Genomic DNA, 19,043 nt, shown 5'->3' with positions numbered 1-19,043 from the left:
CTAGCTTTTTAGAAAGCAAATTTTTTTAAAATAAGATGAAATGTTGCACATTACGTGGTTTTGCTTTGTGTATTTAAGAATGTTTCTTAATAAAAAAAAATGTTGTTTAAACAGACTCTCATTGTTGGGTTTTCTATAGTTTTTTTGTCAGAAACAAGCATATTAATATTGATATTTTACACGAAATAGTCAAAAAAGGTTCAAATTAGACGTAATTCTTTTCTATTACACATTTTTGTTACCGATTTACTTTCTAAAAAAAGAACAGTTATTAATAGTAGGTTGACCACAATTATGGTGCTGTATATGTGGTTGCATACCAAATTAATTTTTTTTATCAAATTCATTTTTAATTACTTAGTTATCCGACTTTTTCATTCCTGTTTGAAAACTTCCACTGCAACTTCATTCTTTGTTTGTTTGATCATTGTATTTATTTAAAATTTCTCATTTTTGAACCCTCGAAATTCCGAAGGTTGGTAGCTTTGGCTTTCAACCCCTCATAACCTCAAACCGGCAATTTTCAAAATAATGTGATAAAAATGTCGAATAAACTAACCCGTTACGAAAAAATCGAGTTTCTGGGCGAGGGCCAATTCGCCACGGTGTACAAAGCCCGCGATGTAGAGACCGACAACATCGTCGCAGTGAAAAAAATCAAAATGGGGAGTCGTCAAGAGGCCCAAGACGGCATCAACCGAACAGCCCTTCGCGAAATCAAACTCTTACAAGAACTGCACCACCGCAACGTAATCGGCCTCTTGGACGTCTTCGGACACATGTCCAACGTGTCCCTTGTGTTTGATTTCATGGACACGGATTTGGAAGTTATAATAAAAGACAACACGATTATTTTAACAACTGGCAACATAAAAGCCTACATTATTCAAACGCTGCAAGGGCTGGACTACTTGCACCGAAACTGGGTCCTTCACCGGGACCTCAAGCCCAACAACCTTCTGGTGAACTCCAACGGCGTGCTCAAAATCGGCGATTTCGGGCTTGCGAAGCTCTACGGCTCCCCAAACCGCATCAACACGCACCAGGTGGTCACCAGGTGGTACAGGTGCCCCGAGCTGCTCTTCGGGGCAAAGTTGTACAGCACGGGGGTGGACATGTGGGCTGTGGGGTGCATCCTCGCGGAGCTCCTCCTGCGAGTGCCCTTGTTTCCTGGCGAGTCGGACCTGGACCAGCTGACCAAAATTTTCGCAGTTTTTGGAAATCCGACCGAGGAGAATTGGCCGGGGCTGAAGAGTTTGTCCGATTACGTCGAATTTAAGCCGTTTACGCCGATTCCGTTGAAGAATATTTTCACAGCCGCCGGTGATGATCTGCTTGATGTCTTGGAGGGGCTTTTGGTGTTGAATCCGTTGAAGCGGTTCGAGTGCAGCAAGTGTTTGGCGATGCCGTTTTTCAGTAATAAACCGGCGCCGACGCCGGGATCCAAGTTGCCGTTGCCTCAAAACATCAGAAAAACTGAAGTGGAAAGGCCTACTTTGAAGAGGAAGCTGCTGGATGCGGTGGAGGGAGGGTCGCTATCTAAACGATTGTTTTTCTAATTTTTTTGTAAATAAATTATTTTTTAGTAAATAAGAATTCAGTTATTAAAAAAAGTTATGCGTTGTTAAGGGGGAGAATACCTACTCTAAAAAGCGTCGAATTTCATCTATTTTCCTCGCTGTTTTACAGCCCTTCTTAGTAACGTTTTTGAAAGTTATATATTCTTCTACTCTGGCTATAGGAGAGAAACTGTTTTAAATGCTGTCAGTGCTTTATTTAATTCAGAAAAAAAACCTGAAAATTGACAAAAATTTGGTGTTTTTTGAACATTATTTCCCTTTGATATAGAGTCTTAAAGAGAAAATGAACTACTATTGGCCCTCCCTGTAATGGACTGTCAGGAATAAAGTGGCTTTTGTTTTAACTCGAAAATATGAATCGTTAACTTGTAAAACTCTTAAAATGAATTATACTGAAAAAGACGTTTTTACGAAAATTTTTGAAAAGCTTAAAATTTACATCGTCATATTTTCCTTCTGGATTAAGCTAGAAACTTCTTTTTTTTGCTGAAACTCTGGCCCGCTTACGTAGAGTACATAAAATATGTGGCGGCAAATGACTTGATACTATTTGAATCACAGGAATTCACCCCCTTAATGATTATTATTTTCGGATGTGGATAAGGTGGCGCAGTTTACATTTTTTGCTTCTGTTCAGAGTTGGAGCATATTTCATTAATCTAATACGTGTAACTTTTTAGCTCAGATGCGTAGGTTTCTTAGTAATTTTTCTATTTTCTGTGCATTTTTTTCAACAAAAACCAAGTTGCAGTTGTTACGTCTGGCTCACATTTTTTATGAAAAAATAAAAAACAGTAGTTTCTCTTATTTTTGACATAAAAATCTGACTCACATTTTTAAGGCCATACAAAATTTAGTATTTTCTATAAAAAATATGTTTCAGTAAATAGAATGGGCCTAAAGATATGTCATTTACCTCAATGGGCAGTTTTTTAAACTCTTCAAACTTCAACGATTAAAACTTGAATATCGACTCATTTAAAAAAATATGTTTTTGGAAAATCTGAGTTAGAAGGGTAGTCTGACCCTGGCAAAAAACAGTTTTAGACTCATCTTAGCTTTAAATAGTTTTTTTGAACTATGTATCATACATCAAATTACGCAGTTTTAAAATTTCTAGGGCGCTTAACAGTTTTCATCAAAAAAGAAAAATGTGGCACGAAGTTATTACAAAAAAACTGGTTTTGAATTTAGAATCGGACAATATTTTTCATCTAAATGGGCAAAACTCAAACTTATTTTTTTATGGGCATTGAAAATCTAAAACTGTATTATTTATTATTTAGTTATGGAAATCAACGTAAATAAATAAAGATCTTGGAATTTACCGAACATAACACTACATATACGTGTGTAAAAAAATTACTTAATATTATGCTCAGTTCGCATTCTTCAAGTTTTGTCGTTTCTGAAACACTGACTTTGTGGCTTTCAGTTCGTTGGGTTTGTTGCGAAAGGCGTTCGTTTCGTGGAGAGCATTAGCTGAACCTATGCTCCCTGCTTTGGGTTGGTCCAGGTACAGAGCCTTTGTTAAAGTTTTATTTCAGTGATACTGATGTTATTTCAATTTAATAAACCCTGTTTGAATAATTTGTTAAGTCAAACAATTTGAATCCACCAAGGTTGTTTCGTTTAAAAAATGTGCAAAATTAATGTACTACGGTTTTTTAACAAGAAAAAACGTATGGGTAAATAAAACAAGAAACAATTGTAAATATGTAATTTATTTAAAATAAAAATCTCGCAGGAGTAAATTTCTCTTTTTTCTAGGGTCTATAAGTTCAGGAAGAACTGCTTCAAAGTAAAATGTTTCCAATTTTAAAAACGACATTTCTTCACAAAATGTTTCATTTTTGGGAATCTCTTCTATATTTATTCCTTTCTACGTATAAATTACAAAGAAAGCTTAATCAGTTTTTGATTTTGCCATTTGGCCTTGAATCTGGTACATATAAATGTTTTTTCTTTAATTAGATTTTCCCGTTTTCATCAAATGTACAACAGGATTTTTTTCTCAACGGCTTCAAGTTCAAGTTTCAACTTGGCGACAATTTGGAATTTCCTAATGTGCTAAAATGTTTAGGCCATAGAGGCGCCGACTCCTTGGGGGTGGGTTTTATCACACTTTACCGTAGAAGTCCTGGAATTTCTAAATTACATACAAAACAAGATTGGTTCCAGATTTAATTATTAACCTAGATGACGATTCCAGCGATGAAAATGACTTTTTCGAGAAATGTTAATTATTAGTTACATTATAATTTTTTTACACTTTGTAAATAAAAACAATATACAAAGTTTTTTAAATTTTTCGTTTTAATTTATTAAATTAATTCATTTATTCATACTACCAAATAGTTATTATAAAAAAATGAGAGTGAAACCTTAATGTTCTAAACTTCTGAGTACGATCCTGGAACGGCATCGAGAGCATCTGTTTGGGTTTATTTATTTGGGGGCTAAAAATGGTGTTTTGTGGTTGAACCGTCATAAAAATTATTTAAGTTAAATATCGGATTAAGTCGTAAAGACGGTATATCTTTGGGTCACTTTATCTGCATGGTTAATTGGTAATGTTTTATGTAAGGTATCTATTAGCTGTTTCAAAACTATAAAAACGCCAACATCGCATTTTCTCTCAAAATTAGCTATTAGTGGCTATTATAAATTACTCATACACTCAAAAAAATAGCTAATGTAATTTATAGTTTTAATGAGAGATCTAATCATTAACTATTTTACAATTTTATGAATCTTATTTAAAAAACTCGTTTGGTAAAATGTGACGTTGGCGTTTTTACAGTTTTGAAACAGCGAATATAAACTGAACATGTTCGGGTCATTGGTTTTGATTTCAGATTGGTTTCTGTTCAAATTATCCAAATATTGTACAAACATTCACATTTAGCATAAATATTTTTAGAAATGAATTCATGTGAATCCGACTTTAGTGCAAAAAACGATCAGACTTAATTAACTTTATTTTATAAAATGATATATACAGCTAAGTCAACGCATACATGTTAAAATGATTAAAACAAAAACACTAAAAAATTCGCATATTCACAAATTAAAACACTATTTTTACTTCTTTTGGGAGCCATTCGATGGCAATAAAGCCTGATGACCATAAGTCTTGTTTTTTTTGGCACAAGTTTTGATTTCCTTAACTTTGGCTGCAAATCTTAGCGAACTGATGCTTTCCCCAAAACAGTCCTCAAACGGCGCAATATTCACGATCATCAAAGTCTTCGAATTACCGCCAAGACATGATTGCAATAGGAAAGTAAGTTTCGAATTGCGATATGGCACATGGGAGTCTTTATTATGTAGTGCCAGCATTACATTTCCCAAAGTAGACAGACTCTTATTAATATGTTTCGTCTCGTTTAAACGTTCGGCTGCCGAGGTTTTGGCGCTTTCAGAGCCGGCCAAGTCCACGAGATTGATTGATCCGGAATAACTCGCTCTACTTAAATTATTGTGTCCTTCGAGATGAATTTTGGTGACTGCGTGCGATCGAGAACTGTGTTTGTTGAAATCGGTTGTGGCAACCGCTCTGTTGTTGTTAGCTTCCTCCATAAGTGCTTTGAGCATGCGAGCTGAATCAATTGGAACACTTTTTAAGTTGGTTACGGTTACACCTCGACCCTCGTTGTAACGCAATTCGTAGTCGTAGTTACTGTTAGGTTCCAGCAAGTCTCTGATGTTTTCGTTGTAGATTTCCAAGAAGCTGGCTGTCACAGTGTAACTCCATTCAGTAATTTTCAGTTTCTCGATTTTTTCGAAGATCAAGTCTATCGTCCGAGGGATCATGCCTAAAAAAAGTGGGAAATGAAATTTCAAATTACTGGAAATAATATTTATTGTATTTAATGGCCACCGTTATTTAAATAAAAAAAATTAACATTTTTGACTGAATATCGTAATTACTCGTTCCGCTTTGACAAAAAAAGAACAAAAAATGCACAATACAGGGTGATTCAGAAGTGTCGGACAAACTCTCGTATGGTGACCAGAAAGGTTCAGTTAAACACAAAAATGAAGTCAGATTTTTTCAAGCAACTTTTTTTAATTTGTTTTCCTTAAGAACGGTATCGATTGTTACTCTTTTGTTGCCTAGGATGTCGAATTTAATATATTGTCAAATTTACCTTAATTAAACATTAATTGTTGATTTTTTCAATAGGTATTTGTTTCATGTTGCAAATGTAAAAAAATATTATCTGAAGCACAAAAATTACAGAATTATTAATTACAAAAATTCCTTTGCTTTTTCCAAAAAAAGCTAGACTCCTCTTGACCGTGTTGTAGCTCATTAAAATTATTTTTCTTAACAAATTAAGCGCACAAACCCCAAGTTTAACACTTTTTGTATTGTCATTACTAAAAACATCGTATTCAGCTAACTAACTGTATAATAACGAAGCAACATTTGGTGAAAAATTTTTTTATTTAACTAATACATAAAAATACATAAAAAAAACTAACTGACGATTTATTCATCATAAATCATAAATAAAACCGACGCTACAATTTTTTGTCATAGGAACTTTTTATTTCGTTTGATATCCTTTATCACTTTTATCAGCACCCGACAGATTGTACGGTACTTTTGAATCAGCCTGTATTACCAACCAATAATTTGTTTGTATCGACTTATATTTACAAAATTTCGCAAAATAATTGGGTTTCTTACAGCCAAATGTAGCAAAATGATAAAAAAAGTAGCAAATGTAACGATTTTTGGCTCGATTTAACGAAATCTCATGAAAAAACTATTTGACTTTATTATATCAAAAATTACTGTAAAAAAATTCAATTATTTTATTTTCGAGACAGTGTGGTAAGAGTCCGTGAAAATAGCATGCGATTGCTAAACGTTAAAGAAATATTAAATAAATAAAACGAAATAATAGTTACGTTTGTCATCATGTAATTTTTGTTTTGTTTATAATATTTACTTATTCTACAATGAAGTTCCTCTGACATTAAAAAAATCTAAATTTTAAACATAAATAGAAAATGATTTTATTTTACTTATGTGTTTTTTTTCTTTTCTATAATTTTGTTAAATAGAATCGAATATTTTTTTATTATTATATTTTTTATTTTTCTTCAATCACATTGTTCAATTTTATTTTTTGTTATTTCTCATTTAATTCTGGGCCAAAACCTTGATCAGCTTTGCTGCCTTTTGGTCCAATTTGTGGTAGAAAATTTTAATTTTGTTATCGTATTTCTTTTCTTGTTGTAACTAAATAATTGTAACTGTTTTACTGCCACAAATAAATTATTATTATTATTATTATTATTATTATTATTATTAGTGAACTTTTGAGTCAAAAATGGGTTAAAACGTTAAAAAAGGTATTTTTCCATTAAATTTCTTTTTTTTGTACGAGCTATCGAAATTTTGCGAAAATAATTGAGTTTTAATTATTAGGCCCAAAAAAGTGCTTAAATGTTAAAAAAAAGCAACAATATTATCATTTTTGACCCTATTTCGTGATTACTCATTCCGTTTGAGCAAAATCTCGAAAAAGCGGAGCAAAAATTACACAATGTGTCGAATTCGTAACTTTTCGAATTGTTTTTGACGAAATTCTTCGTATCAGTTTCCTTTACGGCCAAAATTATGTAATTTCGACATTTTCGGAATTTTCAGAAAATAACCCAACATTTACCTGAAATTAAAATAACATACACGCGAAAGAGCCAAAAATAACACGACGAAATTTTGAAAAATATTTGTGATTTAAACTGAGAGTGTCGATCTAATTTGGATATCTTTCGGCTAATTTTTCCCTTTAACTTGACTTAAACGCTCAGAAACAGAACTTTTATTCGTAGTTCAGAACTGTGTTCAAACCAGTAGTTCAAATACACGAAAAGCAAGTGCCTTTTTATGTAAAAAATTGTGTTAAAAACAAAGAGAAACATTTGGTATAGCAAATACTACACCGATACTCGTAACACCTTTTATTTCAATCGGTTTAGCTTTCAATAATTTCTTGAAATAAATACAGGTCTGATGAGAAAAGGTGCTAAAACGTTCGCAAAGGAAAAATATTGTTACTTTTCGTAATTTTTTGTTCAAATACAAATTAATTTCGCAACTTATCGAATTATTTTTCCTCAAAGAATTTGCTTTTCTGGCTGAAAAACGTGTTAAATCACTAAAAAAGACATAAATTATGTAATTTCGACTTAATGAAATCTCACAAACGCTCAAAAAAGCAAAAGATAACACGCCAAAATTTTGAAAAATATTTGTGCTTTAGGCTGAAAAACGTGTTAACGGTCAAAAAGCCAGTAAATTTAGTAAAACCTCGATAAAAAGCTAAGATTTTACTTTGAAAAAAATCTTACATAAAGCTCTAATTTTCGAGGTGGTTTAGTAATTTTTGTGTGCATGAAAGCGTGCTAAAACGTAAAATTTCGGAAAATATTTGTATTTCAGGCTAAGAAATGATTATAAAATTCCAAAAAAATGCTAAAAACATTTTTAGTAAACTAATCTCGTTATGTATTTTGTTATTTTTGCCAAATTTTGCTGCATAATTGTGTCCCATTTTTGGTGATTTTTGACCTAGCTGAGCAAAACCTCGCAAAAATTAAGTGCTTAGCTCAAAAAAGGCAAAACCAAGAGCATTTTTTACTTAACTTTGTGCCTTTTTGGCACATTTCTAAGAGAAAATTCTTACAACTTAAAAAATCGAAAACAATGAGCTTTAAATGTTTTTTCCGCAAAAATATTCGATTTATTAGTTAAAAAAGTTTATGTTTCATACCACGATCATTTGGTGTTCCTTGCATCGTGTGTGTTTTTCCTGACCCAGTCTGTCCATAAGCAAAAACACACACATGATATCCGTCCAAAGCCGACTGAACCAATTGTGCAAGTTCCTCAAAAATTTCCACCTGGCTTGCTTCAGGTGAAAAAACTTTATCAAAGGAAAATTCCTGTTTAACGTCCCCAACTCTTCCACTTATTGCACAGACACTTTCACGCGACTTTCGTATATCTAGACTGGTTTCGTTGGGGAAGGAAATTGCACATAATTCTTTGTCATCCAGTTCGTTGTTGATTGGTGGTCGGACTCTGCAAAAAACGCGAATATTTCCTTTCAGGTCCTGAATGGTGTTGTGTAACTGTCTTCTGAGGTCATATTGATCCTCAAGATCGTGTTTCAAGTGCCAATTGTTCGTTTCTAAATCCTCAATTTTTTGTTGTAACTCTTTTACTTGAGTTTCAGTTTTTTGGAGGATCTGTTGTATCTGTTGAAGACGCTCTATATTCTCAGTACATTGTTTTTCCAAAGACTCGTGTTCAAGTTTCAAGTTAGCGTAATCCGTTCTCGTTACACTTAATTCGTGTGTTAATTTGGTATTTTCCGACAGAATATTTTCTTTTTCGGATTTCCAAAGCTTTTTTTCCTTCTCAAGTGATTCTAAATTTTCTTGTAAAGCTTCGGTTCGTTTTTGCAACTCGCTGTAATCTTCTCTTGTTTTCGTTAATTGAGTGTTTAAATCATTGTTTTCTTGTCTCCACTTCTTCTCCTGCTCTTCTAAACTTTGTAATTTGCCCTTCTGTGTTTCGTTCACTTGTCGTAGTTCCTGTACCTCACCGTCCAGTTGATCAAAATCTGAAAGTATTCCAATTTTTTGCTGTTTTACACGTTTAAGTATAAATTAGTCAGGAAATTTTTACTTTTATTATACAGGGTGTCCGTTTTTCGAGATCCACCATGGAGATCTCAGTTACTATAAGAGATACGAAATTGGTTAAATTAGGGGAAAGTTGCGCATTTTTATTCTGAATAATTGTCTGAAAGAAAATTTAATGTGTCATTTTAAGTTTTTGAATAATTGGAAAAAAACTGAAATTTGTAATTTTCGTTTTATTTTTTCAAGCAAAAACCAAAACAACTAGACGTTTTAGAACATTGTTTAGGCACAAGGAATTTAAATCTGTCGTATTTTTCGAGGCGTTCTTGATTAAGAGTTACAACACTAAACTTGTTTTTTTTTATGGAAGCCACATTTGCTTTTTGTATTTTTGAAAAGTGTTTTTATTTCTGATTACAACAATGTTTCACATGATATAATTGAATCTTACAAAAAAGCATTTTTACCAAGCGTGCTTTGGAAAAAACGCTAAAAATTTTGTTTTTAAACCAACTAGATATTGGAGGTGTTTAATTGAATTTGAATAAACGACATGATAAGCTAAAAGTTTATTCTTCGCAAAACAAAACAAGACAAAATTATAAAAATTCAGCTCTCATATTTAAAAGAACTGTCAAAATTGAAACTTTTTGGCGTTTTTTTCCAAAGCACTCATTGTAAAAATGTTTTTTTCTTCATTTTAATCAACATGTAAGATTCGATCATATCATATTATACATCGTTGTAATCAGAAACAAAAAGACTTAAAAAATACAAGTATCAAATATGGCGTCCATAAGAAAAACTACAGTTGAGTGTTGTAACTCTGACATCAAGAACGCCTTGAAAAAGGCGATGAGAGATCGATTTCTTATAAAAAGGGTCTGAAGAATGTTCTACTTAAAAACGTCTAATTATTATAGTTTTCGCTTAAAAAAATAAAAACGAAAATTACTTTTTCTTTTTCTCAATAATTAAAAAAAAAAAAAATATTCAGATAACTGTTCAGCATAAAAATGCGCAAGTTTGCCCTAATTCAACCGACCTCGTATCTCTGTAATAACTAATAACCCCCACGGTGGGGCTCGAAAACTAACACCCTGTATTATTATTATAAAAATTTCTAAAATCATCGTTTCGGCACCGGAATAAAGCGATTTTAAGTTTACAACAGCAAATTTTAATATTAAATAAAATTAAGTGACTTAAAAGAGGGCTTTGGACATATTTGAGCCGGAACTTATCAAAAATCAAATAATTAAAAAAAAATGATAATTGAGTCGTTTTTTGCCGGCGGGGATTTTATCTTTTTGACTGCAAGTTTTTAATCTAAGGGGTGATTTTTGGTTTATTTTTAAACTGTTTTCTTATGTGAGTTTTGTTTATTTTTATCCCCACCAAAATGTTATTTTTGGTTCTCTGCTGGCACCAATTTTCTGTCGTTCAAATTGAATTTCAGTCTGTAAAAGGCATGCCTGAAGTAATTTTTGTTAATTATTTAAGTTTTTATAATCAAGGAACAAAATTTTAATATTAAATAAAATTAAGTGACTTAAAAGAGGGTTTTGGACATATTTGAGCCGGAAATGATCAAAAATCAAATAATTTAAAAAAAATGATAATTGAGTCGTTTTTTGCCGGCGGGGATTTTATCTTTTTGTCTGCAAGTTTTTAATCTAAGGGGTGATTTTTGGTTTATTTTTAAACTGTTTTCTTATGTGAGTTTTGTTTATTTTCATCCCCACCAAAATGTTATTTTTGGTTCTCTGCTGGCACCAATTTTCTGTCGTTCAAATTGAATTTCAGTCTGTAAAAGGCATGCCTGAAGTAATTTTTGTTAATTATTTAAGTTTTTATAATCAAGGAACAAAATAAAAAAAACAGAAAAAATAAATAAATTAGTAATTGTTAGATTACTTACTCGCTGTTTTTGCCTTTATTTCTTTAAAGTTTTCCACTAAAGCCGTGTGTTTCTTTTGAATTTCTTGAAACCGGGATTTGTAGTCCCAGTCAGGAATCTTGGCTATTTTCGGAACTTTTGGTTTCTTTTCTGGCTCCTGCTTCTGTATTGCTGGCCTTTTAGCTCCTGCTGATCTTAAGGGAGCTGTATTCTCTTTACTTGGACCAGCTGGTTTATTTGGTCCGGTTGTAAGATTGGTGGAGAGAGGCTTTGATCTAAAGGGGCGGAGATCTGACACAGATTTGGATCGTCGACGAAGGTAGTTTCTTGCAGCGAAATTCTGGACTGCTACTGGGGGTTTTATACTGCTCGCAGGCTTGGGAATTTTAGACATCATGAACCTCAAGTCTAAAAACATACGTACAATATGTAACAAATTAGAATTATGCGCTCTAAGGGTCGGTTTATAGAAGCGTCATTAAGTTAATCTGCAATTAAAAGCGTGATTAACTGATCACGTGACCAAATTGAACAAATTTGATTGGCCCATTCGCGTTGATAATTTTTAACAACGAATTAAATTTTAACAAAGCTTTCTATAAACCGGCCCTAAAAATAACATTCATCGAAACATTTGAAAAAATTGAAAATATATTTATTGTTATTAATTGTAAGTTCTGATTTTTATTACACTTCTGGATTTCTTCAATTATTTTGAGGTAGTTTTTTGAGTGTTTTGGCTGCCTAAAGTAATATTTTATTGAATATAAGATGACTGATAAAATTAATTTATCTGAAAAGGGAGTCAGGGTAAAACTGAATATAAATTAATTACAAAAAAAAAATTCATGCCGTAGAAATTTGGAGCAGATTTAAATAAAATGGAACAATTTGAAAAATAAAGGCAATAATAAATATCTACGGGGCCCAAGGAGAGGAACATCATATGAAAGTAGAGATTTTGATTGCGCAGTTGGCGCTGTTTAAAAATTAGAGAAAAAAAATAGAAGAAAAAAAACCGGAGAAAAACTACAAAAATAAGTTAAGCAGTGCCACCTTACAGAACAAAAACTGCGGAATTTTGAGAACAACAAAAAAATGATGCTTCTGGAATTTAAAGAACAAAGATTAAAGAATAATTAGTAATTAATTTTTTTATAACCCAGCAAAGTGCTCGGTAATATGTAAAACATTTCTAGGAAAAAATCTTCGTTCTCTAATAAATCTTCATTAATACTTTCTAACCGTTAATTTGGAAATAATTATTCTCAAATTGTATTTTTTTTCGTCTTTGAAACAATCACACAACACTATCTTCATTCTCAAAAGACTGCTACTTCAAGTAAGTTTCGTTTCGTTGATCTTGATTTTTTACATACTTTAAGGTTGCGTTTGGAGAGCTCCAAGGACTTAATTTTTTTAAAGAAAATATCCCAATTTTTATTTGAGTAAATGGAGGAGAATATTTATTCTGCATCGATTTGTGTTAATTATTATTATTATTAATCTTTGGACAGCAGGTTGAAACTTGATTTTATGAAAGATTCGCTTAGAAAAAAATCCTTAGGTTCATTTTTTTTCGGTTGTTTTTAAATTCGATTTGTTATGCATTGCTAGAACCACAATAATATAAAAAAAAATAATATCAGCTCTTAATGTTTTTGTTTCTATTTTAGTAAAATGTAAGGGCACTTTACTTTGAACCCTTTTAATTTGGGGCTATAGCTGTGGCTACGCCCCTGGGGGTACTGACGCTACAGAATTTTGGAAAGACATATGTCACAATTAGTATAATACTGTAATATTCGAGTGTAATCTAATTAATTTACAACAAAAGTACATAAAAGCATACAGTAAATAACAGGGATGAAATGATAAATAAGGAAGTTAGAACACAATACCAAATTTTGACAACTGCCAGAATGCATATTTTAAATCAAATAATTTAAAAGAAATAAATATGATGTTAATGTGTACTTACATTACTGAGATCTTATAAAACAGAATTCCAACAATACGAACTAATAATTGTTAGCTGACAACAAACTACACGTAATTCGGTTACAATTTCTTCGCTTTGACGGATATGGCCGTTAACGCTTCAATTTCAAATTGAAACTCACATTTTCATTGGCTAGTTTCCGAGAGTCGTCCGAAGCACTAAACGATGCGTCGATTCGAATACTGTACTGTATTGTACTGTTGGTTGCCTGTACACCAAGATTTAATAAATTGTACTTTGGTTTACAGACAACCAAAAAAAAACAGAAAATTCATACTTTGTTTTGAGTCATTTTTCAAAAAAAATTCGAACAGATCGATATAATTTTTGAGACCCCAGCCATTTTTTTGTAATGACGTCATTTTTATTTTTTTTTTGTTATTAGCTGTTTCAAAACTATAAAAACGCCAACGCTGCATTTCCTCTTAAAATTAGCTGTTATAAATTATTCATGCACTTCAAAAAAATATTAGCTAATGTAATTTATACTTTTAAAATTTTATATCAATCTCAATTTTATTTAAAAAAATAATTCTGTAAAATGCGACGTTGGCATTGTTTCAGTTTTTAAACAGCTAATACACCTCTCTCTTGTGATGATAAAAAAATTAAATTAAAAAAAGGCTTCGTGTTTTTGTACAAGCCATCTATATACGGGCAATTGTTTTATGATTTTTTTTTCTATAATTAACATAAAATCAAAAAATAAACAAATAATAATCACCCTTTATAAAAAAAGATAAAGTTCTTGTGTAAAATTGTGTATTCGTTTTTTAACATTTTTTATTTTATTTTAATACCTTCTTTCTTAATTTTTTTAATACAGTGTGGTTGTCCATCAAGTCTACTATGAAATTCAAAGTGAACTCACTTTTTTTGTTCGGCAAAGTTGTCTTGATTTGTGTCTGTTATTTCCGTAATTTTTGTTTAGCCTTTAGATTTGAAGTCTTTTTGCATTATTTTGACGAGTCTGTCGCTTTGACGATATTCACAATTTAAAGTAAGCGGCACATTACGTTCAGATTTCATAAGTGATCTGATGAACAATCATTTCTGAACAGTGTGTACTTACAATAAAGGTAAAGGAGAAACTACCAAACAGTAAAGAAAAATGTTAAAAAACAAATAAAAATAATGTTTTTACTCAAATTAATGAGGTCACAAATATTGAGTGTCAATAAAAAATAGACCTTTTCTAGAATTTTTCTGAAAAGTAATTTTGTGTATTACTTTTGGTTCAGTCTGTATAATAACATATGAACGAGCTCTGCCTTCGCAAATAAAATGAAAGATAAATAAATAGGAAAAGTAGTTTTAATCAGTTGATAAATACATGTAACATTTTTTGAGAACAATTATTTTTATTTACTTTAACAAACATTTACATGATATGTCTATGTAGAGCATGATATAATATGTATAATAAATAATAATTTATGCAGTATGTAATGTTATGTACAAAATGTATTCATTTTATAACAATAATGTTTATACAAATATTTAAATGTGCAGTCTCTCGCTTCTTAGCAGTTGTGTTAAGTAACTTGATCGTTATAAAATTAACCAAAATGAAAATTGATGCGATTGTCTATAAGCATAGATGCAAATCTATTGATTCATCAGTTTATTATCAATAAAACGTACTTAACTTAATGAAAACTAAATAGGATGGGATAAAGATGAAAGAGAGATACAATCAAACAAGTTCGTAATAATTATTATTTAAAACAATGCAAAAGATGCTGGGAATGAAAACGTGAACATTCTGTGCTGTAATCTATTGCAACTACCATCGAATAATACCTGTTTTTCGGTACGAAATAAAAAATTGTATCTCAGTTGAATAATACAGGTATTATGTACGGCAAATGTGTAACAAAATCAACTATTATAATTATGACATTTTCTACAAAACGTGAAAAACTATTACAATCGTCGCATGATTGATGATTTAGTATGCAGCGATTGACACAAACAACAAGGGCATCTATCACACCAACATCTCTAACAACATTACTCGCACAATGTATTGTAACATTTTCGTAATAAAAAATAAAAAATCTCAATAGAAATATAAAAGTGCATGTTGAAAAAATATGTTGGTGGGTACTTGTGTGTTTTTACATGAAATTTCGTCGATTAAAGCTCTCTATTTCGCCTTGCATTGGCATACTAAATCTTTTTGTTGAATGCGCAATTTCACGATAAATAATTATTCACAAAATAAAGTCATGTAACAATATTCTTACACTCTTTGCTTAAAATTAATGTAATCACAGACAAAAATAAGCTTGGCCAGTCGTAATTTCTTGTTTTCTCTTTGCGCCTGATTTAAACAACCTCTCAGCTTATGAGGAAGCAGCGAGGCTGGTTATTATATTGCTGAATTCATTGACTAACTTATCCACTCCTCACACAACCTTTTTTCAATATGCAAGTCTTCGAGAAATTCCTTCGTGTTTCATCGTAATAAATGTTGGCAATCTGTGGCTATTTATAATTTGATTAACACTTAAGGATTCACTGCAGCTAGAAGATAAGGGTAATTCCGTATAAATCGCATGACATTAGCCTTCCTATCTTCAAAAACAGAACAACTCATCTATCACTTGTGAACCTCTGCAAAATGCATAGCTGCTTGCACTAAACATTGCGTTTAAGTCTTAAAATTGGTTTATTAACACGTGACTTTTTAGAATATAATTGTGGCAAAAAATAACAATGCATTTAGTTTAAAAATTATTTCTAAGAATGTCATAAATGTCTCCAACAACAAAGCACTTTGTTATGCACCATCTTTATTATTTTTCGTGAGAATTTTGGACGAACGTCACTCCGTGTTTCCGAATTATCTTCCATATTAACAGTTCTTCTAGTTTCAAGCTTCGAAATTCCTGGCCGTTTCTAGTCGTACTAAGTCTAGGGAATGATTCAAATTCCTGAAATCAGAAAAAGTAAAATTAGAACAACATATCCCCATTTTATTTTTTTTTCTATTGCAGATCTTAAACTATAGCACGCAGGAGAACGTAAAATGTTTTAAATTTGTTTTATTAAATTAAATTTACGAATTTAACAATAACATTTTTCTCCAATTGTAGAAAAAATGTTGTATTATTATACACAACGATAAATAAGTGTGACTTCGCTATTCTTCAGCTCAACCTTTTCATTCGTGGATAAACAATCTCTTTATCGTCTTGTATAATAAATAACTATTAAATAACTGACAACCGAAATTTTGTGTATTGTTTTTGAGAATACACTTTTAACTTTTTGGCATCTAATAATAAAAAAATCAAATTAAACAGTAAAAAAATATTGTCAATTATACCATAAAAGCCTTTATGTTTTGTTCTTGTTATTTTATAATTGGGACAATTATGCTTATCTGTATTTTTTAAAGTAATTAGTATGAAAACGTAATATATTGCAACCTAAACACAAAAGTACTAGTATAAATAAAAAAACAATCACTCCTTATATGTTGTTAATAGATAGATAAAGCCATTTGTGTCAAATTACAGTAACTTTTTTATTTTATGTTTTATTTTTTATTTTTATACTTACCAGAACTTACTACCCAGAAATGTTGAATGCCATTTAAAAAACAAATAATAACTAAAAATAAATAAATAATAAAAATAAATTGACCCAAAAATATGAACTGTGTGCGTTAAAAATCAGTGTAGAAAGTAAACTCTGAAATCGATCATTTTAAATTTTGTAGTTTGGTGGCAGATTCGATAAAACAGTATGACATAGTAGAACAGAGGAGAAATTTTTTATCGGTATTTTTTGTGATCATTTAAGATAGAATATTATGTATTACACTTATTTTATAAGAAATTCCATGTCTAAAATCTATCTTTCCAAGCACTTTTATTGTAAACCTAAAATTATGGCATTAAAAAATTATTTAAACAGCGGATGTGTCTAAAACTATTAAAATTTCAAAAAGAATGAAAATACCATCTTGTAGGAAATTTCATCAGTTTTAATTTTATTTATCACTAATCTTATCGTAACACAGTTTTTGAGGTATAAGCTAAAAATAACAAAACTACAATTTCTTGGGTCCCTTGGCTTTATGATGCAGTATTTAAAGCACAAATACTATTCAGCACGTAACAGTGAAAAAACAATATATTCTATATAAAGAAAGTGAAAAATTAAAAATTATAAAGGGAGCAGTGAAAAAACAACAATTATATTTCATATAAATTAATAAATTATTGGCCTATTTACTTACAGAAAAATATAAACATAGAATTTTCACATTATTGTTTCTTCTGTAGTTCTGACTTCTTATTTAAGGTAGTGTACCTATTTCTTGTTTCTGAGATATACCTGCTGAAGATTTAAGAGTCTTTAAAGGAAGTAAACAGAGTCGTTAATACAACTATAAAAATTAAAAAAAAAATTGCTCTTTTGGTTCACCATCTTTTAACGAATAGCTATCCAGAATGCTCTCTGTTTATTTGTCGAAACATTCAGTCTTCGTCCAACTATTGTTTGGGAAAAGTAATCATAATAAAAGCAATCATTAGATCTTAAATATTTGCCATAATCGACTTAATTGAAGAAGAAAAATGAAAAAATATGTGGGTTAGTGATTATTAGTAGTAACCTAAAAGATTTAATCCAAAAATGAACATAAATCCGTTTTCATAATTAAAATGTTTAGTTTTAAGTCAACAATAGATTAAAATAGATCAAAAGATTTTTCGATAATTATTCATAATTTCACCTAATAATTACTTATTATTATTATCAGCTTATAAAAATTTTTAGAAGCAATAAACTTTTAGAATAGACAATTTATTTTCTACGTGTAATAAAATTATTGAGTTGCCATTCTTATCAAATAACGTTTATGTAATAAAGTTTCTGTTACATTACTTTTAATGTTCAAGATAAGAAGTATTATATGAACTCACTTTTAGTAAATAAAATAATTAAAAAACATGTAGGTATGTTGATCAAAAAAAGATGTTTAAAGATTAAATTAAACCATACATTACTATCTCATTTCTAATGATATTAATACAAAAATTTAATACTTTCTAAAAAAAATTAAGTCCTATTTGTTCTGGCCAACCCATAATATGCTATTAGTTGTAAAATGTGTTCAAAAATGATAAAATTAGAACGTAATGTGCCGTTTTAGAAAATTGTGAATGCCGTCAAAGTGACAGATCCGTCAAAATAATGTAAAAAGACTTCGGAAATATAAAATACTAACGAAAACAAACCCTACAGTTGAAACAAGCAAAAAAATGAGTAAAAAGTTAATTCAATAATTTGACAGAGATGACAGCACTGAAACTAAAATAATCATTTGAACGAAGCGGCACAATAACTTTGAATTCTATAGTCGACTTGATAAACAACCATTTTTGAACACATTGTATAATAAAATAAGAATGGATCTGTGGATCTTTTTTTTAGTAATGGTACGAAGTAAAAATTCAGTACAGATATACACATTTTTTTGTTTTGTTTTCATTAGAACAAATTAGTCAAGAATAAAAATATTAAACTATGCATAACATTCATCGGTCTTAAAACCAAACTTTTATCAGCGTTATTAGATACAGTAATTTTCTATAAAAACACATTTTTTTTTTAAATTCGGTTAAGAACAGAAATTGATGATTATGAGATAATATAATTTTTTCTTCATTTATTTTTAAAACTTTAGTTAATGAGTGATGTTTTCTAAGCTTCGAAACAATTGTTCTTGCATGCTATTTATAGTGGTTGTGCTTGCATTTAGATTCGCTTGTATGCTCATAACGGTCATAACATGCTGAATAATAAATATTTACGTACAAATATAGGCTCCCAGCTGATAACAGTAATTTATTTAATTGCTATAAAATAAATA

The 19,043-nt window shown here is 30.5% G+C and overlaps 3 protein-coding genes across 6 annotated transcripts in view; 1 reads left to right on the top strand and 2 right to left on the bottom strand.

Moving 5' to 3' along the window:
* Positions 1-354: 354 nt before the first annotated feature.
* On the top strand, positions 355-1,596 carry Cdk7 (Cyclin-dependent kinase 7). Its single transcript, XM_961624.5, has one exon. It carries the CDS (start codon positions 543-545, stop codon positions 1,557-1,559), a length of 1,017 nt encoding a protein of 338 aa, XP_966717.1. The 5' UTR covers positions 355-542; the 3' UTR covers positions 1,560-1,596.
* Positions 1,597-4,543: 2,947 nt separating this feature from the next.
* On the bottom strand, positions 4,544-13,293 carry ncd (non-claret disjunctional). The gene is made up of 4 exons (XM_064357189.1): positions 13,133-13,293; positions 11,173-11,559; positions 8,375-9,229; positions 4,544-5,398 (listed from the first exon to the last, which is right to left on the bottom strand). Exons 2-4 carry the CDS (start codon positions 11,546-11,548, stop codon positions 4,665-4,667), a joined length of 1,965 nt encoding a protein of 654 aa, XP_064213259.1. The 5' UTR covers positions 11,549-11,559; positions 13,133-13,293; the 3' UTR covers positions 4,544-4,664.
* A 1,156-nt stretch (positions 13,294-14,449) lies between these two features.
* Positions 14,450-19,043, bottom strand: part of Shab (Shaker cognate b) — a 200,206-nt gene continuing 195,612 nt past the window's right edge. For all 4 annotated transcript variants that reach the window (XM_064359909.1, XM_064359908.1, XM_064359911.1 and 1 more), the window contains one exon: positions 14,450-16,092. The gene's annotated coding sequence lies outside the window, so the exon portion shown is untranslated. The remainder of the gene's footprint in view (positions 16,093-19,043) is intronic.

This window comes from Tribolium castaneum, chromosome 1 (genome assembly GCF_031307605.1).
Source record: "Tribolium castaneum strain GA2 chromosome 1, icTriCast1.1, whole genome shotgun sequence".
NCBI lineage: Eukaryota > Metazoa > Arthropoda > Insecta > Coleoptera > Tenebrionidae > Tribolium > Tribolium castaneum.
Note: the sequence above shows the minus strand (reverse complement) of the source record. Positions and strands in the feature narration are given on the sequence as shown.